Raw genomic sequence first — 21412 nt, 5'->3', positions numbered from 1 at the left:
ATCCTGAAGAAATCCTTTTCCACTTGAAAGAGGTAGAGTGGATTCTGTTGTCTGCAACTAAGATCCCTGACTGATACAATATTCTTAAAACTGAGACGTTTTGAAGAATGGGTAAATATGATGAGAAATGAAGTACTTATTTTAGAAAACAAATATATTAGCAATTCAAGAAGTTGCCGACATACCTGGAAGAGAGTAAGAATGTTGGGCAATTCAAGAAGTTGCCCACATACCTGGAAGAGAGTAAGAACGTTGGAAATGGCAGACAGAGGTGAACTGTGGTCCCAAAAGGTGCAAGGCCAGCTCCCTATATGGTGTCAGCCCTACTGATGTGGAGCCTTCATCCAGGGCATGTGCAGCCTTGATCTCTGGATGACCTGTAGGGCTACCACCATGTTTGTGTCCTTGGTTTAATGAAGTATTTGATATGGTCTTATCAAGTGAGTTTTCTGCCTCTCCAAGGGTTATAAGCACATGAGTGAAGAAGTATTACTTCTGAAACCTGCTGTTTAAGTCAGTGTAAATGCTGGTCACACACCTCCATGCAAATGGCAGGCCCAGGTGTGCCCCCTTTTCAAAAAGTCAGTCACATTTCTGTTCCCTGCTTTATGGGGAATTTCTCTCCCTGCATGGGAGCAACTGAGTCCATTTCTGGAGCTGCTGTCTCTGGTGCCCTAACACACCCTCTTGGCCCTCGTTCATGCTGGGCAGGTGCACCCACGTGAGTGAAGACTCGTCATTCCCTGATGTATGAGTCTGTCCTCACACTGCTAATAAAGACACACCCAAGACTGCTGGGCAATTTATAAAGGAAAGAGGTTTAATGGACTCACAGTTCCACATGGCTGGGGAAGCGAGGGCACGTCTTACATGGTGGCCGGCAAGAGAGTTTGTGCAGGGGAATTCCCATTTATAAAACCATCAGCTCTCATGAGACTTATTCACTGCTACAAGAACAGCATGGGAAAGACCTGTCCCCATGATTCAACTGCCTCCCACCAGGTCCCTCCTGTGACATGTGGAGATCATTACAATTCAAGGTGAGATTTGGGTGGGGACACAGAGCCAAACTATATCACCTGAGTGGGCCCCACCTCCAGGCATTAAGGGCATCTTTCCACATTTTGCTCCAGGCTTTTCTGACATCATGGGAACCCATTCCTAAGCATGGAGTTTACACACCCGGGGAAACCTGTAACCCCAGGAATGCAGGCTTCTAGCCTTTAATCAACCAATTCTAGGAGAATCCTGCCTCTGTAAATCGAGTTCCTCTGGGCACAGCTGGAACCTTGACAACACACGATTGTGTTGGCTTCCCCTGTCACTGTCTCCTGCTGCTCACGCCTCACTCCCACCTCCTGCAAAGAGGTTAACTGCACCCTAGCCCTTTTCTAAGGGTGTTTTGGGGGGAATTCAAATGAACAAGATGTCCACGATGCACAGTGGTGACTGAGGTTGCTAATTGCTAAAGAAACAAAAAGTTTGCATCTCAATGACAGTTTAGAATAAAACCTCAAAAACCAATATACTTTCATCTAATCACCTTTCTGGTCAACTTCATTCAGTAGGGTACAGTTATGTGCCCTATAACAACATTTCAGTCAACAATGGACTGCGTATACCACCATGGTTCCATAGGATTACACTACTGTATTTTTATTCTAACTTTCCTATGTTGAGACACACAAATACTATTTACCATGGTGTTCTAATTGCCTGCAGCATTCACTGCAATCACCTGCCGTACAGTCATGCAGCCCAGGAGCAACAGGCTGTGCCATACGGCCAGGTGTGTAGTAGGCTCTGCCTTCTAGGTTTGTGGAATATACTCTATGATGTTCACACAATGATGAAATCACCTAACAATGCATTTCTCAGAATGTATCCCCATTCTTAGCAACCCTTCACTGTTCATTGTAAGCAAAATAAACCGATTCTCACTACCTAACATTTTTTAAAAAATGAATTTATTGCAAGAATACGGGCTCTCTCAGAGGATGAAGTAAAAAGCTGGACAAAAAGCCCTCAGAAAAGGTAGGAACCAGGACAATGCTAGAGATAGACCAGGGTAAATGGCATAGACTTCTCAGGTGCCACGAATGAGACAAATGAAATCCAACTATTCTTGACCCGGCTTCACTCCCTTTGAGTGAAATTCAAGTCCCAGGGAGAGAGGCTGCTGGTCGTAGCTCCAGAGATGCCTGCCTACTCTGCCTACTCTGCCTACTCTGCCTACTCTGCCTACTTCTGAAGAGGGGAAAGAGTTATTGTGCTCCGCCAAGCGTCATGCAAAGGAGAGGGGATAGCTTCCCAAAGGAAAATGGATGTCCTCTTATACAAAAGGAGGTAGGAAAGGCAAAAACTATGTATCCTAGTGACTCATTGTTTTCCTTTAAAAATGTTATGAGGAAATGTCTCAATATGTAACTCAAATCCTGTTTGTTTGAAAGTTTATGCCTACTGTCTCATGTCTTTATTAACAGTTAACCCCTGTAAAAAAAAAAAAAAAAAATGCTACCTTTTTGCAAGTCTCCAAGCTTAATGGGCCAGTTAGCTTTTATGTCCATTTCTTCAAAATGCCCATTTCTTAAATGTGCCTCACACAGAGTTAAGTGATGGGAACACACTGCTTGGAGGTTGAGGTGTCGGGCTGTGAGCTGTTCTGGTTGGATAAGCCTCCATCTTCCTCTGATGCCTTCCCCAAGCCAATTTTCCACAGGGCAGGGAAGGCTGGAGGTTCAGCTGGCGCTGCATTTCATTTGCTGTATGGAATGTTTGCTCCCTCTAACCTCCTCCAATGGGGTGCTCAGATTAGGTGTGTTGATCACTGTGATGTTGAGCCCTGTGTCCTCTCTGTGACGCCTCTCTGTGTCCATGTGTTCTCATCATTTAGCTCCCACTTATAAGTGAGAACATGTGGTATGTTGTTTTCTGTTCCTGTGTTAGTTTGCTAAGGATAATGACCTCCAGCTGCAACCATGTCCCTGATTTTGTTCCTTTTTATGGCTATATAGTATTCCATGGTGTATAGTTAAGCACTTTGATGCTTTTGTTTAGGAAGGAATCAGTTGACGCAGCTCACATGACACTATTTTTATTTCTTCTAACGTTATTCATCTATTTTAACATATATGGGATCATTTCACAACCATATCTTAAAACGGCAAGTGATCTCCAAAGAGGCTATAGTAACTTTAGGGACAAAAAAGGACAAAGCAACAACAAAATGTTTTTTCTCATTACAAAAAAATAAGTCAATTTAACTTAATCGTTTTGACTTAAGACCGATGAGAAATCACGAGGAGGTCCCCTTTCAGGTTGCATCAGTTAAGATGGTGATTATCTGTGAGTAACAGAACTTGGAAATCAATGGTTAGAATGAGCAAGCTCTTAATTCTGTCTGCAAATGTGCTTGGAGGTGGATGCCAAAGGTAAGTGTGGCCATGCTTCTAGCATGCAGGCACTTCCTTTTTGACTAGTCACTGTATTCAATTCCTAGTGCTGCTGTAGTGACGAAGTAACACAACGTGGTGGCTAAAAACAAGAGAAACTCACTCCATCACTGTTCTGGAGGCTCCAAGTCTAACACTGTGGTGTGACCAGGGCCGTGCTCCCTCTGGAGGCTCTAGGAAAGCATCCTTCCTACCTCTTCCAGCTTCTGTGGGTTGTGCCAATTCTTAATATTCCTCAGCTTATGGATGGATCATCCCAATCTCTGGCTCCATCTTCCTGTGCCATCCTCCCTGTGTGTCTGTCTGTGTTTTTTCTTCTTGTAAGGACACCCACAATCCCACCTTAATCCATTAAGACCATGTCTCAACTAATCACAGCTACAGATAAACTGATTCCAAATAAACACACATTCTGGGTCTCCAGGTGGACCTGAACTTTGTACTCAATCCACCATGGTCATCACTCATCTGTGCTTATTTATCAGACATTTCGGAGGGCATTTACTAGTTACCAGGCGCTGTTCTAAACACCCTACATATATGAATACACCAAATCTAGGGCAAACCCAAGAGGTACATACCATTGTTATGCTCATTTTATAGCTGAAGGGGATTAGGCACTAAGAGTTAAGTAACTTGCTTGGAGCCACCCAGCTAGTAGTGTCACAACCAGGATTCAAACGTAGGCAGTCTGATATGGTTTGGCTGTGTCCCCACCCAAATCTCATCTTGAATTTTAGTTCCTGTAATTCCCACATGTTGTGGGAGGGACCTGGTGGGAGATCATTGAATCATGCATTCGGGAAGTTTCCCCCATACTATTCTCGTGGTAGTGAATAAGTCTCAGGGGATATGATGATTTTATTTGGGGTTTCCCCTTTTGCTTGGCTCTCGTTCTCTCTTTACCTGCTGCCATGTAAGACGTGCCTTTGTTCTTTCCTCACCTTCCGCCATGATTGTGAGGCCTCCCCAGCTACCTGGAACTGAGTCCATGAAACCTCTTTTTCTTTATAAATTACCCAGTCTTGGCTATATCTTTTTTATCAGCAGCATGAAAACAGACTAACACACAATCCAACGAGAGATTCCCTGCACTTAACTATTAATAGTTCACTACACTGAAACCATGTGTCTTTTAACCACATACCACCACCTTTGAGTCACAAGATGCAGTTTAACTCCAGCATTATCTGTGCCTAGTGGGCAGGAAGAAAGGAAAAAGGAAAGACAACTTTCAGAATCTGCTTAGTTCTTGTTATTTTTTTCATTTTAATTTAATTTTTATTTAACTTTTATTTTAAATTAAGGAGTACATGTGCAGGTTTGTTACAAAGGGAAACATGCCATGGAGGTTTGTTGTACCAATTATTTCACCACCCAGGTATTAAACCTACCACCCATTGGTTGTCCTGATCTTCTCCCTCCTCCCAACCTCCACCCTCCCATAGGCCCCAGTGTGTTTTGTTCCCCTCTGTGTGTCCGTGTGTTCTCATCATTTAGCTCCCACTTATAAGCGAGAACATGTGATATGTTGTTTTCTGTTCCTGTGTCAGTTTGCCAAGGATAATGGCCTCCAGCTCCAACCACGTCCCTGCAAAGGACATAATCTCATTCTCTTTTATGACTGCATAGTATTCCATGGTGTATATGTATCACATTTTCTGTATCCAGTCTACCATTGATGGACATCTAGTCAATGGCAGATTTCACATCTTTGCTATTGTGAATACTGCTGCAATATACATGCACATGCGTGCATCTTTATGGTAGAATGATTTATATTCCTTTGGGTATATGCTTGGTAATGGGATTGCTGGGTCAAATGTATTTCTGTTTTTGTCTCTGAGGAGTTGCCACACTGTCTTCCACAGAGGTTGAACTAATGGACACTGCTACCCACAGTGTATAAGTAATTCCCTTTACCCCACAATGTCACCAGCATCTGTGGTTTTGTAAAATCTTTGAAATAATAGCTATTCTGACTGGTGTGAGATGGTATCTCATTGTACTTTTGATTTGTATTTCTCTAGTGATCAATGATGTTGAGCTTTTTTGTATGATTATTGGCTGCATGTCTGTCTTCTTTTGAGTTTTTGTTGTTTCACAAAATTTTCTGGAAGTCTCACGAAATGACTTTTATTGATATCTTCTGGGCCAGAAATGTGCCACAGATTAAGGGCAGCCAAAAACTCTAGTCATTTTATTTAGGCATGTTACAGCTGCAGATGAAATTGGGGTTTTGTTAGGAAAAAAAGGGAAAACAGGCATCGAATGGGCAACAAACTGTCTAACACAGAGATCAATCTCTTAAAGTGTTTTAAAACTTCTCTTGTGCAATGGTTTTCTCTATCCGTTATTTTCCTCATCTCTGTTTTAAAATTAATTTTCAAAGGTAAACATGAATAAATGACTATGCTGATACTTGAAGCATAAAATCAGGATACCGGAAACATGAGGAAATTTAAAAAACAAAAATCAAAATAAAGAAACACTCTAATTCTGGTTCCCATCCATCAGACCACCGCATGACAGATTACTTTAGTGATGTAGCAGACTCGGTCAGGGCCCCACATATTTCCCTTGTACCCTAGCACAGCAGTGTGCTCCTGACCAGGTCCAAGTGCCACCCTCCATCGGGAGCTTCCTTTGAAACAGTAGAAGTCTGTTTTGCCTGCACATGCAGTGGGCTGGAAGTGCTAAGCAGTGGTCTGTTTAGGAGCAGCACTCAGGATTTGGTGTATAAATACCCCAGCTCCCTCAGCCCTCAATGAAATTATTCTTAGGTATATATTCCAGAGAATTTCCTTGCGGGGAAATACATCATAATATATTTCGATCCATTGAAATACATACACATTTACACACTGCTATGGTTGGAATGTCTGTTCCCACAAACCTCATGTTGAAATGTGATTCCCAGTGTTGGAGGCAGGGCCATGGGAGGTATTTGGGTCATGGGAGTGAATCCCTCATGAGTAGGTAAAGTCCCTCTCTGGTTGCAGTGGGCATGGGGCAGCGATGGAGTTCTCAGTGTTGTTAAGAGCCTGACACTTCCCCTGTTCTTCTCCCTTGCTTCCTCTACTGCTGGTTGATCTCTGCACATGCCTGCTCCCTTCGCCCTCCTCCACAAGGCTTTCTCCAGATGCCCAATCTTCCGGCCAGCAGAATCATGAACCAAACAAACCGTTTTTTCTTATAAATACCCAGCCTCTCTAGGTTTTTTTGTTTGGGTTTATTTGTTGTTTGTTTGTTTTGAGAGAAGGCCTCGCTCTGTTGCCATGGCACAACCATGACTCACTGCAGCCTTGACCTCACTGGGCTCAGGTGATCCTTCCACCTCAGCCATTCAAGTAGCTGAGACTACAGGCATGTACCACCACAGCTGCATAAACTTTTTTCTATTTGTTTGTGGAGACAGGGTCTCACCGTATTGCCCAGGCTGGTCTCGAACTCCTGGGTTCAAGTGATCCACCTGCCTCAGCCTCCCAAAGGGCTGGGATTGCAGGTATGAGCCACTGCACCCAGCCTGGTATTTCCTTATAGCAATACAAATGGACTAGGACACACACAGAATATACAATATATTTCATCATCCTCTGCAGGATCAGCTCCAGGTGCCCACTGTGGTAACTGGTTTAATCTACACAACTTGTTAGTAGCCTCCTTTTCCCTGTGTCACTTGCACACTCTCCTATTGAAGTTTCCTGAACGTCCCAGATAAATTTCTCTTGAATCTTTGTCCCAGGATCTATTTCCAGGCTGGCTCAAACTAAGACATGGGTCATTATTTCTCCAGCAAGACAGGGACTGTTATTGCTTCCCTATAATGGATGACAGTGGGTCAACCCCCAGGAAAAATATCTGAAACCTCACTTTAATGGTTATACCTTTCTCAGTGCCACATCCAGTCTATTCTCTGCTATTGTACCTCCTCCTCGGCTCTGGAGTGCCGAAAGTTCTGTAATGCTTTGTCAGAGATCCTTACTGGCACACAGATAATGCCCAAGTAGCAGAAAGGGTGTATGAAGTGACAATAAGGATTATGATTGGCTGATGGGAAGGAGATATGTTTTCTAAAGAGAGTCTGTGCCTTTATTTCCTAGGCTCTGAGGTGTTGTGATAAGGTGAACACACAGCAATAAGGAAGCTGAGCTTTCAAGGGTTTTCTGGGGTCCAAAAATCGAGCAGTTATAGGTCATATCTCAAGCAAAGCTAAGGCTTTGCAGGTACTTCTGCCCCTGAACAAGGATCTCCTTTGTCCTCCTCTTATCTAAATTAAAGACTTTTGTGAGTCATCCCTGTACCATTTGCCTCCTGGAAAAAGCAAAGCTGTGCAAAAGAGAAAATTCTTGACGTCAAAGAATTGGAAATACACAGAGGAGGCAGGGAAATACCAAGCCTGAAGGCTCAGTCACTCAGCCCCACTGAGATCTTTGTGGGCAGAAAGACATATGCTATTCAGAGAAAAAGGCAACACCCCAGACATATGGGCTTACAGCTGCTCGTCAGTCATTCCCAGTGTCATTTCTCATTATATTAACCTGAATGTGCAAAAACATGAAAGGCCTTTGGATTTTATCGTTGGAGTAGAGATGCTCTTCACTTTTTACCACGAATGTGAGAAATTGTGTTCCCCGAGACTGATGTCAGAAGTGGCCACACTGCTCCCTTGTCTGTCTCTCCCTTTTGTGATGAGCCAGTTTTGGCCAGAAAGTTAAACAGCATTGTTCCACTTTTTTCCAGAGTACTACTTGTTCCTTTTGATCCTCACCCTTAAGAGTAGAAAAAAAATATTAGGTTGGTGCAAAAGTAATGGTGATTTTTGCCATTAAAGCTAATTTTCCCTGCCTAGAGCAGCAGGAAATGGTATCATATACTGATTTTGCCTCTTCATTTTTGTGCTATGTTTTTATTCAAATTAAAATAAAATCAGGCTGGGAACCCAAAGAGGATAATGGGACTTTGAAGGCCTATGCATATTCCACCAATTTAAAGCATGGTCTCTGAAATTCGGGAGCATTCCAAATTGGAGTCTTGTCTGTTATTAAAAATTAAAATAATGAACAATATATGTATTGCTACATCTAAAGCCTAACCCCAGTGAGCTGGTTATAGACAAATCTCATCCCATAAAGAAAAAATGAGATCTTACCTAAGAAATAGTTAACATAAGGAAAATAGTTATGTAATTTTAGGATGATAAACTTCTATTCCTTCTGCTGGCATTCTACTAACAGGCATTTTACATTCCACATGAAAATCAAAATAACAAGAATCTTTGCAAGCTCATCTCTCAAAATGACATAGATACAGCCCTACTGAGCTCGCAGTCTTAGAAGGCAAATAAAGCGATTGAATAACTATGAGTGAAAGTAAAATGACAGTTGTGTTAGATCCACCCTAACCAGCTCCTAGCACCCACCCAGACCTTTTGCTGTTATTCTGTCAAGGAAAAGACAGATATATTCAGAGTTAACAGAAGAAATGCAATGTGGCATGTTGATAAAACACCTCTTAGGGACACCACTGGCATATGATGAGCTGAAACTGAGCAAAGAACATTGTGCACTAGGACTTGGAAGTTGTATTATACAGAGATGTGTGTTTATATTGGGACTTCTGCGTTTTTGTGATAGAAAACGCAATCTCTGCAGAGAAGAATGAGAAACACTTACCAGGTCTTGAGGCTCAGTTTTCTTCGTCTAAAAAATGGGCTCCTATGATCTCTCAGGCCCCCACCAATTAAAAAATCACAAGAATTCTGGAAGAGTAACTGAGGATGGGCATGGGTACATTGGAGAGAGAGATGTGGGGTGTCATGAGATCCAGAGATGCTCCACATCTGGGAAGCACCACCGAGGCACAGGTGTGCCTGAAAAAAAGGGATTCGTGCATAGAGTGTGAGGAGCTGGGGAGCAAGAAGGTGAGGATGTGAGTCCCAATCCTTTCCCTGTTGAGTGCACTCAACAAATATTAACACCGTTCATTGTAGCTAAGCTCTGTGCCAGGTGCTGGTGAGCAGAAAGCAGATACAGCCCCATGGAGCTTACAGTCTGCAAGAGAGATAAAGGGATTAAATAACTATAGGTAAAACAGCAACTGTTAGGTGCTACCAAGGGGAAAGGTTCAGGGCATTCTTCATTCTGAAAGCAGATACTCGGGGCAAGCTGGGACACCCCTAAAGACACACGTCTTGAGCTGCTCTATGAAAGAAGGGTTTGCAGCAAAACGCATGTTGGGGTGAGTGTGGATGTGTGTGGTGCAGCGTGGATCACATCAGTGGGGATGTGGGGAGTGCTGCTGGAGCCACAGTAACATTCCAGACACGTCTGGAGGCCAGGACCCAATAAAAGCCTGGAAAATTGAAACAGAGTGAAAGAAAGCCAGAGCAAGAGAGCACAGAGAGTGAGGGCCCTCTCCCTGCCTCCGTCTCCCCCACATGCCACACTCGGGCGGCGCAGTGCTGCTCATCTCAGCTTCTTGCACAACACCAGGCCCCTCTAGCCATCCGTCGGCTGCTGAAGCCACCATCGTCGTGTCCACATTTAGACCTGTTTGAGTTAGCTGATACACGGACTTGGGAGCTGGACTTCCCAGCCTCAAATCCCGCCTTCCTTGATTTCTACCTGGGTGACCCTGGGCAAGTCACAAAACCTCTCTGTGCCATCTGTAAACTGGGAAGAAGAAAAAAGTTTGTCTTATCAGGGTGCCATGAGGATTGATGAGCGGATATTTTTAAAGCACTTACAAAGGCGCCTGACACATAATTGTTCGCCAACACAATATTAGTCATAAATTTTCTCCACCACTTTTTCTATCCTCCACCCCTTCGCCATCATAGTTGCCCTGCAGGAATCTGGGTGAGGACAGAACATGATCCCTTGGCTGCCACGGTCACCCAGTGGGTGCTGCCCACCGGGATTTCTGAGCCTGCAGAAGAGGCCAGTGCTGTTTGCAGGGCAGCTGAGGAAAGGCAGGCGGCATACTCCCGGGGGCGGGGCCATCTCAGGAGGGGATGTGATGGAAGGGTGTGTTTGGTCTTCCAGGAGGCAGAAATTCTGAACACAGCCATCCTCACGGGGAAGACGGTGGCCGTCCCGGTGAAAGTGGTCTCCGTGGAGGACGACGGCACAGTGACAGAGCTGTTGGAGTCTGTGGAGTGTAGATCGTCTGATGAAGACGTGATTAAGGCAAGTTGACACCTCCCCGCCCCTGCAGAAACCTGCTGTCATGTCAGCTTCTGTGCTCCTGGACCAGCCTGGGGCCTCTGGGACCTCTGGATCCCACAGGATGGCTCCCATCCCATTCTGGTTATCCTGCTACTTAAATCAGGAGATTCTCCCTGGCACAAATATTGGACAGAATGCAAAACTGCTCTGGCTGATGACTCCGAGTCTGGGAGGCTGTCCCTTGACACTCTGTTTGCCGAATGCCCTTGGCCTCTTCCCAGAGCCCCAGGGAGATTGTGGCGGGAGGCAGGGACCAGCTTACCCTCCACCCACCCCAGGCCAGGGAGAAGAGGGGAGGGAGCCCCAGAGCCTAGACGGATGGGTGTGTGGCCACACACTCCGGGATGATTCTACAGCACACGGCATTTGTGTGAAATCAATGGTGGTGTAAGGTATACAACTACTCCCAGCTTTGATTTACAATACTGGCCAAGGGAGAAAGAGGAAATGGTTCTCTATTCCTCTGCTCAGCCCACAAAATTCCACGTGAGCTAGGGATGTGGATGAACAGCAATCACCCCTTTTTCCTTCGTCTCGGCCTCTTAAATTGAATGCAAAAATGATTCAAAACAAAGGCACACTGAGAGACAGATGGAGGAGGCCGGGGAAATGGAGTCTTGCTCTGCCAGGAACCTCATAGAACACTTCCAGCCTGCGGGAGGTAAATGGGTTCCTCAGGCTGCCACCGCCCACTCCAGAGCCAGGGCTGCAGTGACAGATGCAGCAGGCACCTCTTTGAAGGAGGAGGCTGCCAACAAAAGCCCGGGACAACGAGAAGGGCTTCACGAGGCTCCGGGAGACTCCTTCCACATGAGTCCCAGCCAGGGCCGGAGCACAGGACAATACCCAGACAGGAACTGGTGTATTGTCTGCTCTGAAGCAAATCTTCACGGAGCATTTTTGCTCACTTAAAACACAGTCAACAAACGCGAATCTAATCCCCACTAAGTGCTAGATACTATTCAAGACTCTAGGACCGCACAAATGAGATGGACAAGCCCCATCCCTGAGGGTTTCAGAGGGAAGGCAGAGATGTCAGAAAGCAACAGGGCAGCAGGAACACATGACATCATACAGCACTCCTGCCTACTCATTCCAGAATCTTCTTCACATCAGCACAGGGCAACTTCCTTGACTGGCTCCAGCCAATATCTACGCTCATCTTACATCTCTACCCTCTCTGCATATCCAGGCCTTCAGCAAATCCTGTTGGCAATGCCTTCCAAGGATAGCCAGGATCCAGTCCTCCTTCAAAGGTCCTGCCACCACCCCGATCCCAGAAACAGTCACCTCAATCAAAGCATTGACCACCTGGCTGGTGTCCTAGGTCCCATCCTTGCCTCCTCTCCCATGACCCCTCTTTAGTGCCACAGCCAGGGCGGCCACAGGTGATCTGATCATGTCACTCCTCTGCTTGGCCCCTCCCACTTCTCTCACATGATGACCTCCAGGCTGATGAGTGGACATGGATGTGCAGTTTGATAGAAGAAATCAGTCTAATCATGAGGTTAGAGATCTATCTAACCTCATGTTAGATAGATCAGTTGGGTGACGACAGTTTACAACAATCTATTACATATTTCAAAATAGCTAGAGAATAATACAAATGTTCCTAGCATAAAGAAACCACAAATACCTTAGGTGGAGGTTATCTTAGTTACACTGATTTGGTCTTTACAAATTGTATGAATGTATTAAATGGCCACGTGGACCCCAAAGTATGTATATTTATTATGGATCAATACTGTTTTTATAAAAAAAAAATTCACTGGCTTCCCCTCCTCAAAGGAAAAGCCAAAGTGTTTACAGAGACAGAATCAAACCTTTGCAGCCACACCTGCTGTAACGCTGACCTCACGCTAGGCACAGCCCCTCTGCTTCCCTCCACTCTGGTCACACTGAAGTCTTGGCCGCTCCTGTAACAGTACAGGCATCCCCTCCCCTCCCTCTGCCTTTAAATTTCTTTCCCTAGATGCCTGCACGGCTCCCTCGCCTCATCTTCTCCCCAAGGCCTTTCCTGAGCAGCATCAGCAAAATCTTTACAGACACCCACAGCACTGCCTTCCCCATCCCTGCTGAACTTCTATTTATATATGCATATATGTCATACATAGCATATGCTTATGTATTCACAGATACACTATATATTTTTGTTTATTGTATTCATCGTCTGACTGTCCTCGTTGGAACCTAAGCTCCATGAGGGTAGGGCTGTATTCATTGTCTGACTGTCCTCGTTGGAATGTTGGAATGTAAGCTCCTTGAGGGCAGAGCTATATTCATTGTCTGACTGTCCTCGTTGGAACCTAAGCTCCATGAGGGCAGTGCTGTTTGGGTCCACTTTGTTCACCACTCTATTCTTATCACAACAGTATTGGGGGGTTTTTTGTTTGTTTTTTGTGTGTGTTTTAAACTTTCATTTCAGATTGGGGGTACATGTACAGGTTTGTTATATATTAATAGGTCACCTGCGTGTCACAGAGCTTTGACGTACAGATAATTTCATCAGCCAGGTAATAAGCGCAGTACTCAAGAGGTATTTTTTTCTGATCCTCTCCCCCTCCCACCCTCCACTCTCCCATAGACCCCAGTGTGTGTTGTTCCCCTCCTAGTATCCATGTGTTCTCCTTGTTGATCTCCCACTTGTAAGCAAGAACCTGCAATATTTGGTTTTCTATTCCTATGTTAGTTAGGATAATCGCCTCCAGCTCCATCCATGTCCCTGCAAAGGACATGATCTCATTCTCTTTTATGGCTGCATAGTGTTCCATGGTGTATATGTACCACATTTTCTTTATCCAGTCTAGCATTGATGGTCATTTAGGTTAATTTCGTGTCTTTGCTATTGTAAACAGTGTAGCAATGAACATTTGCATGCATGTATCTTTACGGTAGAATGATTTGTATTCCTTTGGGTATATATCCAATAATAGGATTGCTGGATTGAATGGTAGTTCTGTTTTTAGCTCTTTGAGAAATCACCAAACTGCTTTCCATAGTGGCTGAACTAATTTGCATTCCCAATTTGCACCGTATAAGCATTCCCTTTTCTCTACAACCTCACCAGCATATGCTTTTATTTCTTCTTTTTTTTTTTTTTTTTTTTGACTTTTTAATAGGCTATCTGACTAGTGTGAGATGGTATCTCATGGCGATTTGGATTTGCTTTTCTCTAATGATTAGCAATGTTAAGCATTTTCTCATATGCTTATTGGCTGTATATATGTCTTCTTTTGAAAAATGTTCATGTCCTTTGCTCACTTTTTAGTGGGGTTGGTTTTTGCTTGTAAAATTGCTTACGTTCCTTACAGGTGTAGGATATGAAACCTTTGTCAGATGCTTAGTTTGCAAATATTTTTTCCATTCTGTTTGTAGGTTGTCTATTTACTCCGTTGAGTTTCTTTTGCCCTGCAGACGCTCTTAACTTTAATTAGATCCTGTTTGTCAATTTTTGTTTTTGTTGCAATTGCTTTTGGCATCTGCATCATGAAATCTTTGCCAAGTTCTCTGTCCAGAATGGTATTTCTTAGGTTATCTTCCAGGGTTTTTATAGTTTTTAGATTTACATTTAAGTATTTAATCCATCTTGAGTTAATTTCGTATGTGGTGTAAGAAAGGCGTAGGTCATTCAGGAGTGGGTTGTCTAACTTCCATGTAATTTTATGATTTTGGGTGATTTTCCTTATATTTATTTCTATTTTTATTGTGCTGTGGTCTGAGAGTGTGGTTGGTATGGTTTCAATATTTTTTTGAATTTGCTAAGGATTGTTTTATGTCTGATTATGTGGTTGATTTTGGAGTATGTGCCACGTGGTGATGAGAAGAATGTATATTCTATTGTTTAGGGGTGGGGAGTTTTGTAGATGTCTATGAGGTTCATTTGGTGAAGTGTTGAGTTCAGGTCCTGAATATCTGTGTTAATTTTCTGCTTCAATGATTTGTCTAATACTGTCAGTGGGATGTTGAAATTTCCCACTATTATTGTATGGGGATCTAAGTCTCTTTCTAGGTCTCTAAGAACTTGCTTTATGAATTTGGATACTTCTGTATTGGATTCAGGTATAGTTAGGATAATTAGGTCTTACTGAATTGAACCATGTACTATATAATGCCCTTCTTTTTTTTATCTTTGTTGGTTTAAAGTCAGTTTCTTTTTCTGAAATTAGGATTGTAACTTGCTTTTCTTTTCCATTTTCTATTTCTTTGATAGATTTTTATCCATCCCTTTATTTTGAGCCAATGGATGTCACTACATGTGAGATGGGTCTCTTAAAGACAGCATACCATTAAGTCTTGTTTCTTTATCCAGCTTGCTATTCTGTGCCTTTTAATTGAGGCATTTAGCCCATTTACATTCAAAGTTAGTATTGATATGTGCAGATGTGATCCTGTCTTGGTGTTGTTAGTCATAGACTTGTTTGTGTTGTTGCTTTCTAATGTCACTGTTCTGTGTATTTAAGTGTTTTTTCAAATTGGCTGGAAATGGTCTTTCCTTTCCATATTTAGTGCTCCTTTCAGTAACTCTTGTCAGGCAGGTCTGGTGGTAACAAATTCTCTCAGCATTTGCTTGTCTGAAAAAGGGACTTATTTCTCCTTCACTTATGAAGATTAGTTTGGATATGAAATTTTTGGTTGAAAATTTTTTCTTTATGAATGTCGAATATAGGACATCTCTTCTGGCATGTAGGGTTTCTGCTGAAAGGTCCATGGTTAGCCTGGTGGGGTTCCCTTTGTAGGTGACCTGCCCCTTCTCTCTAGCTGCCCTTAACATTTTTCCTTTCATTTTGACCTTGGATAATCTGATGATTGCGTCTTGGGGACGTTCTTCTTCTGTAATATCTCACAGGGGTGCTCTACATTTCCTGAATTTGAATTTCGGTGTCTCTAGTGAAGTTGGGGAAGTTTTCATGGATGATATCCTGAAATATGTTTTCCAAGCTGCTTGCTTTCTCCCTGTCTCTTTCAGGAATACCAATGAGTTGGAGATTTGGTCACTTTACATAATCCCACACGCCTTCCTCAGAGGCTTTGTTTGTTCTTCTTCATTTCCTTCCTTTATTTTTGTTTGACTGAATTATTTCAGACAGCCAGCCCTCAAGCTCTGAGATTTTTTCAGCTAGGTCAATTCTGCTTTTAATACTTGCAATTGCATTATTTAATTCTTGTAGTGTGTTTTTTAAGCTCTATCACATCAGCTTGCTTCTTTTTTACAATGGCTATTTTGTTCCTATATCATTTTATTGTGATTCTTAATTTCCTTAGATTGGGTTTTGATGTTCTCTTGAATCTCAGTGATCTTTGTTTCTATCCATATTCTGAATTCTATTTATATCATTTCAGCCATTTCGGCCTCGTTAAGAACCTTTGCCAGGGAACTAGTGTAGTCATTTAGAAGAAAAAAGGCACTCTAGCTTTTTTAGTTGCCAGAGTTTTGTGTTTGCTCTTTCTCATTTGTGTGGGCTGATATTTCTTCAGTATTTGAAGTTGGGTCCTTGGGATGGGTTTTTTTGCTTTTTTCTTATTTGATGAACGTTCTAGGGGGTTTGATTATGGTATAAGGTGGGTTTGGTTGACTGGCTTCAATTCTAGTCTGCTCCTGGGTCTATGAGGAGCCCCTCTGATTACTGTTTTCATGCCCGTATTTCTTTTGTTCAGTATTCTGGTCCATGAGGCTCCCTCAGGCAGGAGCCGCAATTGGCAGTCAAGCTGTATACTTGCCAGGTTCGTCCTAATCTGCTGTCCATATGCTCCCTGGGGAAATATGGGGTTGTGCCTGTCCATAGAGCTCAGGCGGAAACAGGACTGCTGTGTTGGAAGCTCTCTGGGTGTGACACGTCTGGCTCTGGCAGGCAAGAGAGGGTGGAGTTCCCTGCCCAGCCATCCACATGTTTCCAGAGCAACAGGAGGCTGTGCCCCCTGGCAAATTTAGGCAGAAGTAGGACCACTGAGCCAGAAGCTCTAGCAGGAGTGACTTGCCTGGTTACCAGTGGCAGGGGTGGGTAACAATGTCTGCCTGCCATCCAAATGCTTCCTGGGACCACAGGAGGCTGCACCCACCAGCTGAGTTCCCACAGAAGCAGGGCCACTGGACCAAAAGCTCTAGCAAGCATTGCCCTCCTGGCTGTCAGTCAACACTAGTGTTAAAAGGAAAACCTTAAACAAATTAAATATAACAGAGTTTAATGGAGCAAATAATGATTCACAAATTAGGGGACCCCTAGTATCTGAACAGGTTCAGAGTGACTCTGGAGCTGCTATGTGGTCAGATGACATTTATAGACAGAAAAAGGAAAGTGGACCACAGAAAACAGAGTGAGGTGCAGATGCAGCCAGATTAGTTACAGCTCAGCATTTGCTGTATTTGAACATGGTTTGAAGTATTGGCTACCTGTAATTGTTGACACTCAGCGATTGGCACAAAAGCAGGTTGCAGCATGGTTGAACATGCAGTTAGGTTACTGTTCAGTAGGCATGGAGAAATCTTTGAGCCAAACTTAAGCTGCATGCAGCAGCTTTAGGCTAAGCTTAACACAAGGCACATAGTAGGTGGTCAAGAAATGTTTGTTGTCAGCAAACATTTGCTCAAATATGTTTGACAGCAAACATTTCTTGAGCACCTACTCTGTGCCTAGTGTTAAGTTTAGCCTAAAGCTGCCTCACATAGTTTAAACACTGAAGGGAAAACATAACTACACATCTCAAGGTTTCCCTGGGGGTATAATACCTGAAGGATGAACCTGTGCCCAGTCTGCCCTGCCAGCAGAGGAAATGGCATGAGGAAGGGGAATAGGAGACGGTTCTTCTGGCTTGTGGCCACACTTCCAGCCTCCAGGAGTGGTCATGTGATTCAGGGTGGCCAATCGGAGCATTGCAAATTCTGGACATGCCACTGGCTCAGAGACAGACATATTATCCAATCAGAGCCAATGAGATGCAAGCTTGAGACTTGGGCTGAAACTCTTGAGAAAGAAATGTTTTCCCTCCCTTTGTTTCTGAGAATGACTCATGAAACCACCCTTGGAAATATAAAGGGTGCAACGAAAAATGAAAAACCTCGCAGCATTTATTTTATATCCACCAATAAGCCTCAAAGCGCGATGCACAACTTAAAAATCAAAACCCACAGCTCACACGGTTGTCTTTGTGCTGCTCTGTGAATCACAGATGTTGACAAAGAGCCACCTGGTACGTGTAATGTTTTGGCGTCATTTGGAGGCTGTTAAGAAAGAAAGCCAAGGGATTCTCAGAGATGTGTCACAGCCACCTGTGCAGCCCCTGGAACGCCTCTGAGTGGAGAAGGTCTGCCTTGAAAGGCCCCAGTCTTTTTATTTTTATTTGCTTTCCCGTCTTTCCTCAGCCAAAAGCCCAACAGGCTGGTGTGGGCTTCCCCAGCCACATCAAAACCTCCTCTCAGAAAATCTACTGAAAACTCATTCATGTTGAATTGTAAATTGCATAAAGGCATGCTCTCTTCTGCCTTCCAATGATGCTCTGTTGTTGTTGTTTTTTTTTTCCCGAGAAGGCAACAGGTCCCCAGTGAAAGCATTTTAGATGTTTGCAATAATATCCATTGTGATTCTCAGAGGTTGGAAATAATAGGAAATGCCACCTACATTAACAAGTTTTAAAAAATTGTCACATGATTGAAAAGTCCAGCTTGGGACTAGCTTAGGGTGTTTTATTTAGAACTCCAAAATATATCACCAGAACATCCCCTCTCTCCCTCTCCCTCCCTCCTCTCTCTCTCCCCCTACCCCCACTCTTTCTCACTTTTTCTTCCCTATAGACACTCTTCTGTATGAGTTTCATTCTCACAGAGCTGTCCTTGTGGGAGCAAGATGGATGCCTCAGAACTGGCTCACATCCAATAGAAAAGAGTGTTTGTCTTCTAGGACATTCCTGTATAAATCCTGGGATGTGTTCTTATGGGACCTATTTAGGTCACCTCCTTATCCTTGAGCCCAGCACTGCAGCCAGGGATCCAAACATACTGGTTCTCCAGACCCTAAGTCATCTCAAAGCACATGAACTCAATGAGGAGTTTGAGGAGTAGGGTCCCCCAGGGCCAACCTGTGTATTGTCACTACGGAGAAGGGCAGTGGACTCTCTGCAGCAAGACCAGCCCATGTCCCCTGCAGCCACTTAGGAGTGGGATAGCCTCGGGGTTGGGAACATTGTAAGAACCCACAGAGCAGCTGGTGGGAAAGCTGCTCTCGCCTAAAGCCAGCCACACTTCAAACACTCGGAGGAAGACTGACTTGGGCTCAAGTATTATTCCTGAAAAATTTGCTAAGGGTTTTGTTCTTCTTGTTGCAACTTACAGGCTCAAGTGTTCATTAACAGTCCTGAATAAACCAGTATCCACCAAATATTTCAGACATGTCCACTGATAAAAATCAAAGGGGGCAGGCCGAGGCGGGTGGATCACGAGGTCAAGAGATTGAGACCATTCTGGCCAAAATGGTGAAACCCGTCTCTACTAAAAAGTACAAAAATTAGCTGGGTGTGGTGGCGTTCGCCTGTAGGCCCAGCTATTCAGGAGGCTGAGGCAGGAGAATTGCTTGAACCCGGGAGGCGGAGGTTGCAGTGAGCCGAGATCATGTCACTGCACTCCAGCCTGGCAGCAGAGAGAGACTGCCTCAAAAAAAAAAAAAAAAAAAAAAAAAAAAAAAATCTAAGGGGGCTGTAGCCCCACCTGATTATAGCTGCTCTTGGTGAACCTGCTTTATTTTACAGCATTTCAACAGCATCAACATCCACCCTTGCTTCTGCAGCACAGACACACTCCAGTGGAAATCAGGTGTAAATAAATAAAGCTTGACACATTCCCCTAAGGTGGATCAAAGTAGGATCTTTCTCTCTGTGAGAGCAGCAAACTGCTGTGAGGAGAAGGAGTGTAATTTTGGGGATGGGAGCACAACACATAACAAGCTGAGTAAACAACTGGGAGGAAGAGAAGAGTGGAAAATCAGAGAGGCTCTTCCGCAGCTATTTTCAGCATCCCTGGTGGAGCGCTTCAGTGTTGGGGCCTGAATGGCCTGACTCCTCTTCCAGCAGCCTGTTCCTGAGGAGAGGAGAGCGGTGGGGAGCCGGCTCCCGTGCAGTTCTGTTTCAGCAATCCAGCCGGACGCCCAACCACCTGCATCACCGCAGGGACAGCCTCAGGAGGCAGCTTCCTAATTAGTCGCTTTTTTTTTTCCCTCCACCTGCAGATCCTATAATTTCCGATCAGCTTTTTTGTCCGCATCCCAAGAGTTTAGCCAAACGGCTTCAAATATTCAGCTAAGGAATGGAGAAGTTGCAGGGATTGCGCCTCCTCACTGACCCCTGCTGCCTCCTTTGAAGACTTCCTGTGTCACCTGCAGGGAAGAGTTCTCGGGAAGCAGACTGGCCACGTAACAATAGCATCCCCCGTGTACGAGCTTGATACCTTTGATGCACTGACACAGGAGATGCACTTTTGATTAGTGAAGGAGTGTCTCTGAGGCTCTTTTATTCAAGAGGGGTAATGGTTTAGACTGACCTCCCAATAGACACTTTCTTCAATCCATCATGTGGCAAAGGGTGGTCATTTTGATAGGAATCCTTCAATATTGGAAAGGACTCTGTAGCTGCAGAGTGGGAGTGACCACCTGCGAAATACAGGGATTGGCCCGGTTGGTCCCCCCTCCATCCAGTGGAATCCAAGTGGATTCATGGCAGGGAGAGTTAGGGGAAATAAAGATGCACTGTATCACATACACTTTGCATACTCACCTGGCATTATTATTGATTTTCAATCATGGCATTCTATTTGGACAGCAAATAGTGGTGATTCTTTCCTAAAGTTGACTTCCTAATGTTAGGATTTTGTTATTGCTGGATTAGGAGTTGATATGGTTTGGCTGTGTCCCCACCCAATTCTTATCTTGAATTGTTGCTCCCATAATCCCCACGTGTCATGCGAGGGACCCAGTGGGAGGTAATTGAAACATGGAGGCGGATCTTTCCCATGCTGTTCTCGTGATGGTGAATAAGTGTCATGAGACCTGATGGTTTTATAAAGGGCAGTTCCCCTGCACAAGCTCTCCTGTCTGCCACCGTGTAAGACATGCCTTTGCTCTTCCTACACCTTCTGCCGTGATTGTGAGGCCTCCCAGCCGTGTGGAACTGTGAGTCCATTAAACCTCTTTTTCATTATAAATTACCCACTCTCAGGTATTTCCTCACAGCAGTATGAAAATGGATAATATGGGAGTAAATGTATTAGTTTAGAGTAAACAACATTTCTGCTTCCTATCCATAGGCTCATCTTGTAAGTTCTTCTTCCACTATATCAATCTGTTTCTAAAACCTAATGTGTGATTTCAGAATTGTTAGTGGATTATTTCACTCCTGATGCAGATTAAAAGTAGTTAGAGATAGCCAGGAGTGGTGGTTCACACCTGTAATCCCAGCACTTTGGGAGGCTGAGGCAGGTGGATCACTTGAGCTCAGGAATTCGAGACCAGCCTGAGCAACATGGCGAAACCCTATCTCTACCAAAAATACAAAAATTAGCTGGGTACATACCTGTTATCCTAGCTACTAAGGATGCTGATGGAGGAGAAATGCTGGAACCTGGGAAGTCGAGGCTGCCGTGAGCCATGATGGCACCACTGCACTCCATCCTGGATGACAGAACGAGACCCTGTTTCAAAAAAAAAAAAAAAAAAGTAGATGGACATGTTATAGCAATAAGAATAGAAATTG

The 21412-nt window shown here is 44.1% G+C and overlaps 1 protein-coding gene across 1 annotated transcript in view; it reads left to right on the top strand.

Moving 5' to 3' along the window:
- Positions 1-21412, top strand: part of TMEM132D (transmembrane protein 132D) — an 810921-nt gene that overhangs the window by 665469 nt on the left and 124040 nt on the right. Inside the window, exon 5 of the mRNA XM_023187259.3 lies at positions 10499-10642. Within this exon, the coding sequence (XP_023043027.1) occupies positions 10499-10642 (144 nt within the window). The remainder of the gene's footprint in view (positions 1-10498; positions 10643-21412) is intronic.

This window comes from Piliocolobus tephrosceles, chromosome 10, assembly GCF_002776525.5.
Source record: "Piliocolobus tephrosceles isolate RC106 chromosome 10, ASM277652v3, whole genome shotgun sequence".
Classification (NCBI taxonomy): Eukaryota; Metazoa; Chordata; class Mammalia; order Primates; family Cercopithecidae; genus Piliocolobus; species Piliocolobus tephrosceles.
Note: the sequence above shows the minus strand (reverse complement) of the source record. Positions and strands in the feature narration are given on the sequence as shown.